The 16164-nt window shown below is 41.1% G+C and overlaps 2 protein-coding genes across 5 annotated transcripts in view; both read right to left on the bottom strand.

The window, feature by feature from the left end:
- Positions 1-1024: 1024 nt before the first annotated feature.
- On the bottom strand, positions 1025-8690 carry mysm1 (Myb-like, SWIRM and MPN domains 1). Its single transcript, XM_042481170.1, is given in 25 exon segments — positions 1025-1411; positions 1491-1548; positions 2242-2347; positions 2568-2628; positions 2630-2704; positions 2791-2866; positions 2868-2977; positions 3088-3104; positions 3107-3161; positions 4188-4238; positions 4406-4460; positions 4566-4648; positions 4808-4885; positions 5254-5357; positions 5449-5500; positions 5502-5580; positions 5884-6112; positions 6208-6221; positions 6223-6722; positions 6928-7026; positions 7126-7204; positions 7300-7374; positions 8208-8278; positions 8364-8439; positions 8627-8690. Coding segments are annotated over 25 exon segments (2616 nt in total). The 5' UTR covers positions 8683-8690; the 3' UTR covers positions 1025-1054.
- Positions 8691-9834: 1144 nt separating this feature from the next.
- suco (SUN domain containing ossification factor) overlaps positions 9835-16164 on the bottom strand; it is a 55378-nt gene continuing 49048 nt past the window's right edge. For 3 of the 4 annotated variants that reach the window (XM_042482876.1, XM_042482881.1, XM_042482889.1), the window contains 3 exons: positions 15338-15429; positions 14468-14523; positions 9835-13097 (listed from right to left, as the gene is read on the bottom strand). In XM_042482876.1, coding sequence (XP_042338810.1) covers positions 12510-13097; positions 14468-14523; positions 15338-15429 — 736 coding nt within the window. In that variant the 3' untranslated portion in view covers positions 9835-12509. The remainder of the gene's footprint in view (positions 13098-14467; positions 14524-15337; positions 15430-16164) is intronic. The other variant, XM_042482892.1, reaches the window with a different exon arrangement.

Below are 16164 nucleotides of genomic sequence, written 5' to 3'. Positions count from 1 at the left end.
GAAGTATATTTCCCTTAACAAGAAAATATAAATTGAAATATAAACCAATTTAAAAAATATGAATATTTTCATTAACAAGAAAATATAAAATAAAAATAAATAAAAATATAAATGTACATTTTCCTGAACGAGAAAAAATAAGATAAATAAAAATATAAATAAATAAAAATAGAAATGTATACTTAACTGAACAAGACAATATAAAATAAAATATAAATACATAAAAATATAAATTTCAATATAATAATAATCATCAATGGTTGCAGTTAGCTAATAATCACAAATCCTTAGGAACAATAAAAAATAACACAAAATGCTCACAAGGTAACTTGTGAGATAATTAACTTGTGTGCATGCGATAAAAGTTGACTTATGTGCATAAGATGATAACTTGCGCACATGAGAGTTAACACATGCACACAACACAATACACCATTCCCACAAGATGATGAACTTGTGTTCCCACAAGAGAAAAGTTAACTTGCATGCACAAGATAAAAGTAACCTTGTGCACACAATATAACTTGTTCCCAAAAGAAAATTAACTTTTGTGCAAAAAAACGTTGACTTGTATGCACAAGATAACTTGTTCCCATAAGATACTTGTGCGCAAAAACATAATGTACATTTTCCTTCAACTGAAAGGAAATTGCAACTTCTTTTTGACATTCCCTTATTGAAAAGAGACAAATTTTAGACGTGTTATAGAACTACAGCATATCAAGGCACTATAACAAAAATATGCTGAACATAAAAGCTGTGAACAAAAATACACAACCAGACAGCATAATATGAAAATAGAGTTTTATTTTCCTGTAAAACCTGCCAGAATGGGAAAGTGAAATGCTTTTTCTCTAACAACACACACACTTTCCTCTTTCTTTCTCCTTCACTCTCTCTCTAGTTTTTGGTTAAAGTACTTTGCTATGACACAACAAAATGTTAAAAAACTAAATGAGTAAGCTGGTAATACTGATACAAAACCTTAACGTATTTACATAAAATGTGATACTTATTAAAATATTGCATTAAGTACAATCAGACATGTGGTCCATCACAGTAAATAGTCATGTTCAGTCGACAGCACGGAGCCCAGATGTAACACAGTCTCTGAGGTCGTGTCTGTGGTCTGTGTGGGAGGCTGAACTCTGCCGTCTGAAGTTCTGCCAGAATCCGGATCAGAGACTCTTCCTTCCTCCTGAGGCCTCTCCTCACTGATCAGCTGATCAAAAGCAAAGTCATCTGAGTCCACTGGTCTGGATGAGATATTTAAAGATTCCCCTTCTTCCTGGTCACATGATTGCTGCTTGGCAATGAAGTCGGACTGGAAGAGCGCCTGGATCTCGGTGAGGAAGGGGTCTCCCTCTTCTTCTGGGAGGGGCTCCAGGTACCTCGCCAGAGACGACAGCATCTAAATAGAGGTGATGTGTAGGAGGTCAAGTGAAGGACAATTAACAGTAAAAATAGTGAATCAGTTTTAGAAGACAAACCTTCTCCAGACAGGTGAGATGGGAGTCTTTCCGGAAGAATCTGTCCATCTGCACACTCCTAACAAGAGAGGACAAAGAACAGTTCAGATACTTCATCATTAAACAGATAATTCAGATTTTTAGGAGTGGGGGTGTGTGAGGAACAGTAGATGTCAGGCATGTTTTAAAAGCCCATTGACAACTATGATACCTATTTAACTGACATATTATTGACATGTATAAAAAAAAACAATCAGTCTCAAAACTCTATTCAAGTTTTCAGTCTACAAAGAAACGAATACGATTAAGCTGAAATGGGAGAAGGAACGTAGACTCGACATCTCAGAGGAGGACTGGATGAATACGTGTTATGTCTATCATCAGATATTGATTTTTTTCGAGGGACTTTTTTTTAGGTAGCTAAAACATGGTTTGAACATTGTTTAGCTTCCGTGTCAGACTCCAGTCTGCTTTTTTAAACTGGGACTGCGCCGACTGACTGACTGCACACTTTATTTTGAGCTTTTATTCCATCAGAGTGTGCGGGATGTAAAAACACCCAAAAGGCTTATTTTCATTTTACCTGGATTCAGTGCTTTAAAAAAAGGGTCCTATTTGTTTATTGGGAAAGATTATATTTTAAATGAAGATATTGGAAAACCTTTAATGGCCAAAGACTTTCTTTAGAAGTTTTTTTTGTAATCATGTCTATTTTAAATGACAGCAGGTTGTCTTTAACCCTTTTAGCACTGCTGTCTTGTGTCTCACTTACCCCGGTGTTTGACTGTATTTGTGGATGATCCACTGAGCTCTCCTCGACGTCTGTTCCCAGTCTGGAACGTCTTGTGATGACAGGAAGTCGAATCTGAAGGGCAGCTCTGGTGGAGGAACAGAGATTCAGCCAGAGGATAAACTGTGCTACTGTGAGCCGAAATCATCATCATCAATCAACACTGTCGTCTTGATTTTAAAGCCTCTTGATCTCTACTGTTCTGAAGTTTGGAATCATCATCTGTGTGTGTGTGTGTGTGTGTGTGTGTGTGTGTGTGTGTGTGTGTGTGTGTGTGTGTTGTGTGTGTGTGTGTGTGTTCAACATACTCTGTGGGCCTGAAGGCTCCTGGCTCTCTTTCACCAACAAGCAGGTAGTTTGGGAGTGGAGGGGGGGAGGGGTTAGCTGGGTCATACGGGCTCACTATCATCCCGATGAACGGGGCTCCGCCGCGTGAGAAATAACTCTGAAACAATCAGGACGAAGAGAATCAGATCACGTTTTTACACAGACCAACTCACAGAGTGACGTCTCTCCTCTGCTCATCTTTACCTGGAACTGGTCCTGTGTGTTTATGTCCCGTACCGAAGGGTTGGGGTGGAAGGTGGGATGTGAGTGGTACCAGCCCCACACTGAAGCCCAGGGACGACAGCACGTCACAGGCCTGTGTCTGAGACAGCGGGTCCATCTCACACTGCAGGCCTGTGCTCACACTGTTGCATGGCTCTGCTGCACAGATCTGCGCAGACACACAGAATCGTCTGACACTAAGTACGATTATGAAAATACTATGTATAATACACAAAATATTTATTCTCATTGTAAACAGTATTGTTTTTATTTTCCTACCTTTAACACTCTCTCCCCGCACTAAAAGTTCCACCGAGCAGGCCGATGACTTCCCCCCGAGACACGTGGGCGTGCTAACAATCACAACATGTGATTATTTTTAGAACATTATAACACGATAAAATGAGAATAAATGACAGAATAAATTAGATCAAAGCATAATAAAAACAGGAAAATAATATAAAGGTATTTCTTTCAGTTCAGTGAACTGACAGTTAAAGGTACACTACGCAGAAATTGTCAGCTGTAAATGCTTTTTTCTAGGCTGTGTGCAGGATTGTTTGTAGCTTCCTCATGGATGCCCACTGCGCACAGTTTGGCACCTGAAGGCTTCTTGATTATAATTTTACATGTCACCTGCATGCTTTGCACACACAAAACAAAATAAAAATAAAAAAGTACAGGCAGAGTCTCTGCAAATACATACACCACTATACTTATATTGGGTGATAAGTGATAACTGAGAGGGATTACGTCTGTATGAGTCTATTCATCATTTTTTTTCTCTGTGTGTTTTTACTGAAAATCCTAAATAGTATACCTTTAAACAGTTTGTGATGCATGCAGACAGAGCTGCACAATTTACAGATATTACATCGCATCGAGATATGAGACTATGTATCATCTTAGATAATGGAAATCGTTACATTGGTATATGGAATAAAGTGTGTCTTTTCCTGATTTTTGATGTACTTTTCTCTTATCTAACTATGTTATTTGTTTTAATACTTGTCTTTACTCACTCAGTCATTATATCTACATTACTAATGATTATCAAAAATGGAATTGTGTTAATATTTTTTCAAAGGACCAATAGTCATTTCTACTATATTGTCACAACAAAGAGGGAATTTGGTAAAAAAAAAAAAAAAAAAAAAAAAGAAAAAGAATTGTAATTGTAATTAATTGTGTCTTGCAGTTCAAGCTTTTCAGGAGTTTTAAAAATATTGAGATATATTGTGTTTTATAAAGATATAGCCTAAACATATCGCAATAGAATTTTCAGCCCATACTGCCCGGTCCTACATGCAGCACACAGAGGAAACTTCAAGCTGACAACCCTAACACATTTAGCATGTGTGGCTGTGTGTAAAGCATACCATATCCATTATGAGGAGAGTCTCTGCACACACAACAACCCGGAATGGTTCCTGCAAGCAAGAGATTTAAAATAACTATCAAACCTAAAAAAAACAAAACATAATTACAGAGTTCATGCACGCATAACCACAGATTAAATCAAGTGGGGACATTTCCCATCTTGCAAAAATACTATTGCACTACTGATGTCTGAGTGATGCAATAAACGGCCACTAACCTGTACATCCTCTCCAAAAGACCTGCAGGGAATCAGCTGGAACGGATCAAAAGACCTAGAAGAAGAAGGAGTGAAACCATATGAAGTTACACATTTCTAAATACGTAATTGTTAGGCTTTCTGAAATTCATCAGATGTTGCATGTATCCATCATGTTCACCCTCTGAATCTGGAGATCTTGCAGGGTTTAGGCTGCTTCTTCATCTCTTCTCTCCGCAGAGCGAGCTCCTCGGCACTGAGATGCTGATGAAAACACCCCGAGCACAGTATCAGTGATGTGAACTCACCCAGTGAACAAGATTTTGCTGTCCTCCGTGTGTGTGTGTGTGTGTGTGTGTGTGTGTGTGTGTGTGTGTGTGTGTGTGAGAGAGAGAGAGAGAGAGAGAGAGAGAGAGTCCAAACCTCATACGTCTGTCCCTCCAAATCTTTAGAGTCACACCAGTTTCCCCATATGTCCCGCACACGGCGCTTCCTGGTCCGCTAAAACATGCAGTCAATCAGCAGTTAGCTCGAGGTCAAGCAAACTCATAATTTAGATTCCTGAGGTTGGGTGTCAGTTTTTTACAGTGGTACTTAAATTGGGCAATAGGGTGCGGATTGGCCTGCCAACCATTTTTTACACCAGGATTTTTATTGTACTTTAAATGTAAATGAGGCATTAAACAAAGCATCAAAAAAAGGAAATTAAAAAAGCGTCAAAAAGGGATCCTCCAGAACCCTTGACATGAGATGGGGCTAACTATTTATATTTTCATTATTTATATTTGTTTATTAACTGACATTTTGCAAAAGTGGACCTCTGCAAAGAAAGTTGAGTGTCCGTGGTTTAGGAGTTTGTAGGTACCCACCATGCTCTGCAGTCTCTGGGCGAGCTGGTAAGCCTCAAGCACATCTTTGCCCTCCTTATTCTTGGAGCGGTCCACCACCTTTGGGCGATTATAAACCGCTTGCTCTATGAGAGAAGAGACAGAGCTCCAAATTAAAAAGGAAGCCAGATTTTAATAAAGAGCAGAATAATGCCGTCATATGCTCAGTAAAATCACCGCAGTTAAAGTTGATGGCTCCAATGAGCTCCAGGTAGGTGTGTATTCTCCCCGATGCAGTTGACGTCTCCGCAGTTCTTCAGTCCAGGGCGCACCGATGTCTTGTTGAGGTACTTGGGTTTGCTCTTCAACCTGGTAAAAAAAACAAAAAAACAAAAGCAAAAGTATGCATGCATATCCAATCCAAAATTGTAGCAGGTGCGGAACCAAACAGAAGTGAAAAGTAAAAAGAAAAAAAATGTCTTGCACACTGCAGGGCTCCAGTTATCACTTTTTTAATGCATGAAAATAAAGTGACGCTTCAAGCACAACCGCTCTTCATCAGACTAGATAACTGGAGCCCTGCAGTGTGCAAGACATTTTTACTAAACAAAAAAAAAACAAAGAAAACCAAAAAACGCCTTCTCTGCAGCGTTGTGGTGACAAAAGTTTTACCATTGATCCAGGATGTAGTTTCGGATCTTGAGGTATCTCTCAGGGGTCTTGGATGGTCGTCCCTCAAAGAACTCTGAGATAGCTTGTTTCTCGTCCTCCGTGATGGTCTCCATGTCCATCTCCATTTCTTGCTCAGGTGCCTTTAACTCCTCCTCCTCCTCGTCCTCCTCCTCCTCCTGGTCGTCCTCTGGTCTATCAGCTGGACTTTGCTCCGTCTTATCAGCAGCATCTGAGGGGCAAATCCGACCACAGTGAAACTTAACAAGGGAAAAAAGGAGGAACAATATTGTGAGATCAATTTACATAAAATTAACTGTGTCTCACCTGTGCCGTCACTATGTGTCTTCCAGTCGACCAGTCTGTGCTGAAGTTTCAGACTGGGAGCTCTGGCCTTCATTGTCATGAGTCATTTCCTCCGAGTTTGTCCAAGATTTTGGAGGTAGTGATACTGTTTCACTGTCTTTCTCATCTAACCCACTCACACCAGTCTTCTCTGAGGAGGGGGGGGAAGACGCAGGTTGAGGACTTTGTGGAGACAGCGAGGTGTGGCTGGGTTGGTCCTTTGTCTCAGTAAGACCGTCTTCTTTCTGCTCTGCGTCTGTCTGTATCTCAGCGCCCGTTAGCTGTTCTGGCTCACAGAGCTCAGATTTGATTTTTGGTTTGTCGTCATCATCGCTGAGGTCGTCAGTGATGTCCACCTCCTCGTCCTCTTCATCAGAGAGCTTCTCTATGCGGACAGTGTTTGTCAGAGTGGACGCATGACTGGAGGTAGGCTGAGGAGGCTGCAGATGCAGCGCAGGACCTGCAGAGGGAGCTGCAGCTCTGGGTTCTGATTTAGCCTGAAAACAACATACAGATGACGAAAGAGTTTGTTTATTTCCCACAGCTTCCCGAGGAATGTGTTCTGCTTGTGAAAGAGTTTGATGAGGAAAGCACAACTGTGGTAGGTGATAATTAAGCTTGGATTAACAAAATGGAAAATGTGAGAATGTGTGCTGCTTAAGTTGCATCATAACACGGGTAGAAAGCAAAGGCAAGTCTGACCTTGTGTTTGAAATACTGTCTGGCGTAACTCTTGACCTGAAGAACAGAACGGCTGCCCACCAACTTGGCAATCTTAGTCCACCTTCGACCGAACTGAGCCTGCAGAAAAACACAACTATTTTAGACAATACGCTCAAAAAAAAAAAATTGTTATGGGCCTGTAAAACCCATAAGATTCCAGTGACAAGGAATGCTTACCAGTCCTTCCTCAAACAGCTCTTTCTCCTGTTTGGACCAACGAGAGGACGAGCCAGAGGCTGACGTCTTGGCTGGAGACCTGAACATCCGACACAATCACAAAAGTGTGACATGAATGCCAACAACATGAGGTCTCATCTGCTCATTTGAGTGCTGGGGAAAACAGTGACTTACTTCTTCACTTTGGGCTCATTTTTAGTGCCACTTTCCCAAATATGGTTAGGAATCCCGTCACCTGTCAGGTAGTATCTACAAGTATGGTTTAGGAGCAATTGATTTAATAGTGATTGTTATCGAAACTAGGACGCTGGATAATTATGTGAATTGTGTTTGATAATCTTTTGTGTTCTTTTTGTTTTGTATATTTTTTTATAGCTGTATTTTCGTTCTTGTGTCATTTCTCTTTACATGTTTGAAATAAAACCAAACCAAACCAAACTATGTATCTGAACAAATATAAAGTGCATTATAGTGCAGAAATCTTTGTTTCGTTTTCTACCTGTAGTCATTGTGTGTCTCTTTGGAGTTTTTGTGTATCTCTTTGCATTCATTTTGTGTGTGTTGTTGTAGTTATTCATGTCTCTTTTTGGTTGTATTTACTTTTTTTATGATGATTTTGTGTCTCATTGAGGTCCTTTTATGTGTTTTTTTTTCATTTTGTGTCTCTTTTGGGTTGTTGTGTGTCTCATTGCATTCATTTTATGTGTTGCTGTAGTCATTTGTGTCTCTTTTTGGTTGTCTTTACTTTTTTGTGATGATTTTGTGTCTCATTGAGGTCCTTTTTTGTGTTTTTTTGTTTGTTTCGTGTCTCTTTGTGATCATTTTATGTTTCTTTTTAGTTGTTTTGTGTTTCTTTGCAGTTCCTTTAACTATGTTTGTAGTCTTTTTGTGTCTCTTTCCGGTTGGTAAGTGTGACATTTCCCTGACCGGGCCCCTGGTCCTGAGCCCGTTTAGTAATCTAACGATGAGCTCTGTGTCTTATCAGGCCTGCAGTTTGCAGTAAAGCTCCTGAAGACTGTGCAGCCATTATGCCAACATCATTTCCAAATGTTGTGATGCATTTGATGCCAGTGAAAGGATACTGTTCCTCCAGCAGCATCCTCTCTATCACCTCTCTGTTCTCTGGGCTGATGGAGCTGTCCAGCTCCCACGGCTGCACAACACAGAGACACAAAAGAGTCAACAACTCAGACATCAGCAGTCCCACAGCTGAGGGACCATCAGCTCTGTGGACATACCAGTATCCCCGCGCTGCTCTTCCATGCAGACTGCATGAACCGCTGCTCCTGGACTAAACCTCCTGCATCCAGCTCACTGCAACAAAAAAGGACACCGTGGAGACACCAGTCATTTATTTGAGACACAGGACAGCTAACCGCAGCCGTAGCTGCACTGTGGGGCTAAAGACAACAACCAGGTGTCTGTAAATAAGCGTGGACTGCAGCACACACGGCTAACAGACGGTATGTGTGTTAATGTACAAAAAAACGCATAATCTCACCTTATGTTGCTGTCAAACTCATCTCCCTCGATATCAACATCCACCTCGTCCTCCATGTTGTTGGAAAACGTAAACAAGACAGAGCAGAGAGAGGAGGCAGCGGCGGGAAACAGCGCTCCGCTCTGCTCACAGCGACACCTCGTGGCGGGAGGTAACGTGTCAATTTTCCACTGCTGTTTCATCTGTTTGCAGATGATGATGCTGCATCAGTGTGCTGCTGTTGTACTTTATTACTTTACTACCAAAGAGCCAAGATTCTCTGCTTTAGGAAAATACAACATGCACCAGTGCCCCATCATCCAGTGGTTTCTTATAGTATTTTGTGTAACATGCTAAAGTATGTAAGATCTGCAGGGAGGAGTGTCGGTGCCTGCATCTCCTGCATGAACAAAATACTGAAGTTTATGTTCAGTTTTCAACCAACAACAGAATGTTAGGACGAGTTTTAACTTGTAAAAGTTCCACAATTTACATTTAGGCATTTGAGCAGCATACAGTGTTTTAATCCTGTGCTTTTATCTGCTCTCACTTTACATTTTATCTAGGTTTTATTTGGACTAATTTGCTTTATTGCTTTGTGTTTATGCAGCACTTTGTGACTGGTGTCTGTGAAAGGTGCTATATAAATACATTTTGCTTCCTTCTTTGCTTTATAACTGCAACATATATTAGTGTTGTCTTTCTTATTGTCTCTTGGTTATTTATGTCTTTTGTAACTTCATATCTTTTATTATTTTGAAATCAATTTTATTTTTATATTGTTTTTAAAAATTAATTAAAAAAAACGAATTAAATTTTATTATATCTAACTTTTGTCCATATATATCACAAAATAAAATAATGATAATTAAAATTACAGTAACAAAGATACATATCTAATTTTCAGAAAAAAAACACAAACAACACAACAAAAGCAAAGAAGCAAACAAACAAGCAAAAAACATACACAAAACAAATCCATATTGCTACATGGACATGTAATTTTTTTAGTTTTTTTTTTCATAAACAGGAATATGGTTATTACAGATTATTTGTATTGAAAAGCAAATAAATAAATTGGTTTACTAAGGTGCCTTTTGAAAGTTGCCCTTTGGCAAATTTTTATTTGTTATAATATTACAATCAGTTTCTAAGCATCACATCTTTCATTTAAACAAACTATCTATCACTGAATATGAAAGCTACCACAATAAAAGCCAAAGACAAGGTGAAAGACAACAAAAAAGGTTTTATTTAGAAATTCACAGTTTCTAATGGCACTACAAGTTTTGTAGTAACACTCCTGCTCAAAAATACTGTGCAGCTCTTCAGAGTAATCACAGAGAGAAAGAGGGACAGTGAGAGAGAAAGAGAAAGAAAAGATAGCACTTGACATATAAGGTAAAAAAACAAAAAAAGGCGTGAGGAGTCATACAAAGTGCACACTGAGCTAGAATTTCTCTCCGAGGGCATTCTCCCTGTTTGCTGTGTTACGGGATAAGTAGATTCAAAGTAGTCTTTTTCTCATAACACAGACACACACATACAACAAATAAATTCTCACATGCATACAGGTTGACACACACACACAGAAAAGTAAGACCTTACACATTCAAGGGTAAAAAAAACAACCTCATGATTTGCTCGGCTTTTACAGAATCACATTAATAGTGTTCCAAATTTAACCATCTTCGCCGCGTTCCCTTTATTCAACAGTTCGTATCCTTCTCCTCACAAAACACAAGTATCATTCGAGGTGGGGCGAACACACAAAGTCAAAGAGCGATGACGAGGGAATAAAAGTCGAGAGTGGACAATAATGAGAGTGAGGATGCACGTAGGGATCAGCTAGTCAGGAGAGCAGGCGTGTAGAGTGATTAAGCATTCAAGCTCCTAATGGGAACATGTTAGAGTGGTTAATAAAAGCAGGCATATTCAAACTTTTCTTCACAGTCACAGGAAGTCGTGCAATGGGGGTCGAGAGGCGACCTCGGTGGGTAAAGATATGCAAAAAGAAGCTGGTCAGAGGAGGTAATGTAACTTTTTCTCTTTTTTGGAAGAGTAAGAAGAAAATTCTGTCTCTGTCAAAACTGTACACAAGTCCAACCACACAGAGCCAGTCAGAAACTGCATACAAAAAAAGAAATATACACATTTTATTATTTAAAAAAACTTATCACATCTGCAACTCCCTACGCTGTTCAAACATTAAACTGAATATTAGCGTACTTCAGTCATGCGATCGTGTACAGGGCGGGTTAAAAACAATCGGTGAGAGACCCGACAAAGACGCCAACACAAGCACACAAAAGACACGACAACAATAAACAGTTTAGCCCTTTCCATACTTCCAACACAGCAGCTCTGAACAAATACAAAAGCAGCATTGTGACGATCCTAAGAAGCTTTCTAAAGTCAATACTCATTTATCTAGTAGCTGCTGCAGGACATGTGACTGATATATTTGTCCCATATTTCAGGCGGAGGCAAAACAGAATAAGGGGCTGCCATGAGCTAAAAAAAAAGAAGAAGAAAGAAAAAATAAAGCCTGTGGTTGAGCCATCCACTGTTGCCATGTGTTAGTGTGGTCGAGTGCATTTCTCTGTAATATTTCTGTGTAACAAACTCACATGGGTACTTTGACACTGCAGGATTGGGAGACTGGCAAGCAAGTTACGCTGGAGAAAAATCTGTAGTCTTTTAAATAAATAAATAGATAAATAAAACTGGTCTGTCAGACTCGGCTGCAGGGTCCCAGTAGGATGTGTGTGTCTGTGTGTGTGTGTGTGTGTGAGAGAGAGAGGAAGAGAGAGACAGAAAAGTAAACATTCAGCTCTGCAACCCAATGTGCTCCTACAGTACACTGTGCTCTGATCAGGAAACATATGCTACCATAAAAGTTGTGAGAATAATTAAAATAAACCACACTAGCAAAGAGAAGAGAAGCATGACTCAGTTATGGATGACAACAAATAAAAAATAAATAAATAAAAAAATGCCTCTAGCCTGGTTGAAACTTTTTTACCTTCCTCGACAGTCACAATATCCTCTTTAACAGTGTAGTTTCTCTTGATTTGGTGTTAAAAGGCTTTTCGGGCCCTGCCCAAATTAACTGAGAAGGTACAGCTCATTGTGAACTCATAGGATCTACAAACCGCGGCGATTGTATTTGTGAAGTTAAACTGAAAGGACTAACACATTCAGACATGTAAAATGATGTTCTTCATTCAGCTCTGATGGTTGGTTTGGAGCAGAAGACAGAGACAGAAGAGAAGAAAACAGAAGTGAACAACGAGAAGTTGAGCTCTCTGGTCCCATACAAACACCTGCAGTCATGTTAGGATGCAAACAAAGAATGGGGAGATTGATGGCGATGAAAGACAGAAAAAAAGGGTAAGAGAAGTAGTCTGTCATGCTCTGCACAGTTTCTCTCACGGCGACACATTTCATCCAATAGAGCAGCATAACACTTCTTGATGCCCGCTGTAGGTGAAGGAAGTTGAAGACCTCTCCTCACTGTGCTCAGAGTGGGGATAAACGCTTACTGGTGCTCATCTGTCACGGGACAATGTGCTTATCCAGTAGAAAAAAAACACACTTCAATGGATTTGACTTGTGTTAATGTGTCACTCCCCCACCATTGTGTCTCTTTCCGTCAACAATTCTTTATATTTTTAAGATTAAAAGGTCTAGAACGGATATAAAGGCACGTAACCGTAAACAGCTCTTTGACAGGAGTGAATGAGGACTGGATGATGTCGAGTTACTGCTGCCACTTCAGTTCCACGGTGCGCCTGGGTGCTCATGGGAAATGTGGTTCTTTGGGATGCAGTTAAGACCTCATCTCCTCACAAGTTTGCTACCATATAGAGTGTGTTGTGAACAGAAAGTTGTGTGTAAGTATTCAGACGTGTCCGGTGACTGCGGTCACTCCGATGGTCCCGACGCTGATCTCCTTGTTTCCCTTCATGAGCTGCTGCAGGCTGGGCAGAGAGCCGACGCTGCCTCCCCGCATGGCGGGGAACTGCAGCTCCGTCTGACGCGACCTACGCCGCTTCATCGAGCGCTTCTCCTGGCGGGACTTGGCGGGAGGCTGCTGGAGGGCAAAAGGCAGGCTGTGTCCGTTGCACAGGCCGGCGGAGGGAACGGGGGAGGGAGGGGGGAGGCGGCTTGTGTAGGACTCCTCAGAGTGGGTGGATGAGCTGCAGCTGCTGGTCTCTGAGGGGAACTCCTTGTTGGAGGTGCAAGTGGGCAGTGATGACACCAGCTCAACAGAGGGAGGGGGAGGCGGTGGGAGAGAAGGGGGAGGAGGAAGAGGAAGAGGTGGAGGAGGAGGGGGAGGAGGAGGAGGAGGGGGTGGTGGTGGTGGTGACGCAGGGAGGTATGGGTGGAATCCGTTGCAGTTTAGACCCCCGTTTGTGAGCGGAGCAGAGGGATCAGCTGGCTTCAGGATCTCAACCTTGTCCAATGACTTTGTCTTGCAACGCTTTTTCTATAGAGAAAGAACACAAAACAGAAGGAGTGCACGTTAAAAAAAAACATATTTAGAGAAAACCAAGATACATCTAACAATGTAAAGCCATATCAACCACTTTTCTGCTAGACACTGAGGTCACACAAATGGATCAAAGGGTGGGAAAGTTTCACAGGGAATGACTGAATCTAGGATTTAGATCAAACAAAACATAAAAACTACTTATCTAAAGTTTTTATAGCCCCTTTTACACAGAGATCCAATTCTGCCGCAACAAAGACCATTACACTGACATGCTTTTTTTTCTTCTTTCTTTTTGAAAACACAGAACCACGGCCGTGACGTGCAACACAATAGGGCCAGCGTCTACTGTGACCTATAACATACTCGTCGGGCAGTGCTTTCTAAACAATTACAATGGCATGGCATGGCAATAACAATCATTTACTGTCCCTGTTATGGAGGGTAAGGAGTCCCGGGACCCACTGTCTCCACAATTTGCAGACTTTTGCGGGTGCTGTTGTTATTTGACTTAGCTGCTAATTGATATTGAATTTAAATATCCTGATGTTGGTTCGCACAGATAACACGTTGTCAAAATGTGACACAAGTCCTGTCCTGCTAGCTCACTTTTTACGCAGATGTCGATTTGGCACTGTTACCACCTCTGCTGCTGTCTCAAAGGCGGAACAACTCAGTATCCCAATACCATGTTTTTTTGTTTTAAAGATTACTTTTTTGGTTTTTGTCTTTATTTTTGCCAATACTGTGTTTATACCTTTATACAGAAGGGTGTGGCAGAATAACAACGCAAAAGGCTCTGTAAAAGGGACTTATAACTGACCCTTGAGCTGTGCTGTGATCAGGGTGTCTACAGGTATAAGGCACTTAAATTTAATGCATATTAATGACCTTTCAGGATCATTTTTAAATCAGATTTAAGACTGATTTTTGGAAAATTCATCTTTTTCTTTTTCTCCATTTAAAGACTTTCAAGATCTCATATTTATAAACTTGAATTTAAGACTTTTTAAGGACCTGCAGACACCCTGTGTGATTTAAGTCCACAGTGCACCATGATTTATTCACCTCGACAAATGTTTTCACTGGAAAAGAGATGTTTTCATTTTGCTGATTATCGTCAAATCAGAAAATATGCCCACAGTGTCCGCAAAGAAGTGGTCAACATGTATTTGGGGTGGGCTGAACCTTAACAGCTGCTCCCTTATCTCAGCTACTCCACTGAGATCAGAATTCAGACTGACGGAGAAGCCTTTCACTGCTCTAGTAACACTTAATGGACACACTGACCCACACTAGAAAACACACAGCACTAAAAGTAAGGCGGCCGACACAGCCAACAGCAGCAGTTGAAACAAACACTGTACCTTTTTCTCTGGAGAAAACCTTAGAGGTTCTACAATGTACAAGTCATCTGGACCTACTGGGGAGGGGAGAGAGGGGCCAGGTTAATGATGGAATGGCAAACAGGAATACATACATGTAACAAGCATGAAGTGACCTTGCAAGTAGTTTTATTAAAGAGTTTCTAATCATGGTTTAATGTCTGCAAAAAAGAGAACACAATTCGACTACGACAAAGAGCTACAGTTAAGCTAAAATCACGGGAAAAGCGTGTTATTTTAATTATCGATTACTACTTGCAAATGTCTACCATGAGCCAGCGAAGCACCATGCTCTATTATTACACTCCTTAAGCCTGCATGTGGGCACAAGCTGGCAATGACAGCCTCTCGGCCTCAAGGGCGAACTCACACACCCACACACACATAGTTGAGGGATAATGAACAGCAGGGGGAGTTTAAGGTTTCATGAGTCAAAGACTTCATTCTTTTATTGCACCAGCCTCTCCCTGTGGGCTAGTGTTGCTCAAGGCACTGGCAACATCAGGGCTATCAGCAGCCACTACGCATGGCGACATGTGTGAGAGGAAACAGCAGAGATTAAGACTGAATGAGAGTGGGAGAGAAAGAAATAAGTAAGAAAGATTCAGATCGTACTAGGATGTTGTGTGGTAAGAGCTGCAGCAGTCCAACATAACTAGCCTGAAAAGGTCTAAAGTGGCAATAAAATGATTTTTTTTGCAATGAGCTATGACTGTAGTCAATGTTGCATGTGTTTTAATGGCAAAACAGGAGGTGGAAACTCAATAAATAGAAAAACAGAGAGGGGAGGTTTGAGGGAGACTTGAGTATTTTGTGTGTGCATTGGTGTGTTTAGGGAGAGGCAGCTCTTACCTTCTGTAGAGGACAAGTGGAACGACTTCGAGCGAACAAGCGGACAGGTCACCCTGCGCTTTAGGCTCATATCGTCATAGGAGGAGAAGCATCTGCCAAGAAAAATTAGATTGACATTTATGTTGTTTGCATTGTCACAAGTACGGCAGCCCTACAGTTAGTGGCAGAACAGGAGTGACAAGTGATACAATATGTCCTGTTTAAAAGCAGAATCATAAAACTGGGTGTAGGAGACAAGTAGAAGAACTCAGTGAATTAAGAGCCAGGCCTGCAGAAGGAAAATATCCCATTCATACTCTGCAGGAATGTTACACCCCTTTCCCACCAAAATTAACACGTGCATGCAGGTTTTTCAAACACGGGTAAACCTGCTAAATATATGCGATTGACTGCATTTCTACTGCCAGTGAGCATACTGCTGCAGCTCACAAGTCTGCCTGTCAGCTTTTGGGTGTGTGTGTGTGGGGGTTGTTTTGTTGGTGTGTCCGTACGATGTCATTGACAGGCCAGGGTACAGGTAAACAGTGGACAGCAACAGAAACAAGGTCTTTAAAGACTTTTCAGTGGTTTCCTCTGTTTATATATCTCTTACTTATTCAGTGTCTCTTTCAAATGCGACGCAGATGTATTTGGATTGGTGTTTTAGCACTGCTTTGGAGGAGATGGATGGTAATTTGTGATGGCACGTTATTGCATTTTGCGGGTTATGGAGCTTATATTAGCATTTTCACCTGTGTGTTGTGCACCCATCACTGCCGATCGCAGTTGGAGGCGATAAAAACCTGTGTTCACTGCAGAGTCATTTGGGTGTGAATGCTGACGCTGTA

Source organism: Plectropomus leopardus, chromosome 3, assembly GCF_008729295.1.
Source record: "Plectropomus leopardus isolate mb chromosome 3, YSFRI_Pleo_2.0, whole genome shotgun sequence".
Lineage (NCBI taxonomy): Eukaryota > Metazoa > Chordata > Actinopteri > Perciformes > Serranidae > Plectropomus > Plectropomus leopardus.
Note: the sequence above shows the minus strand (reverse complement) of the source record. Positions and strands in the feature narration are given on the sequence as shown.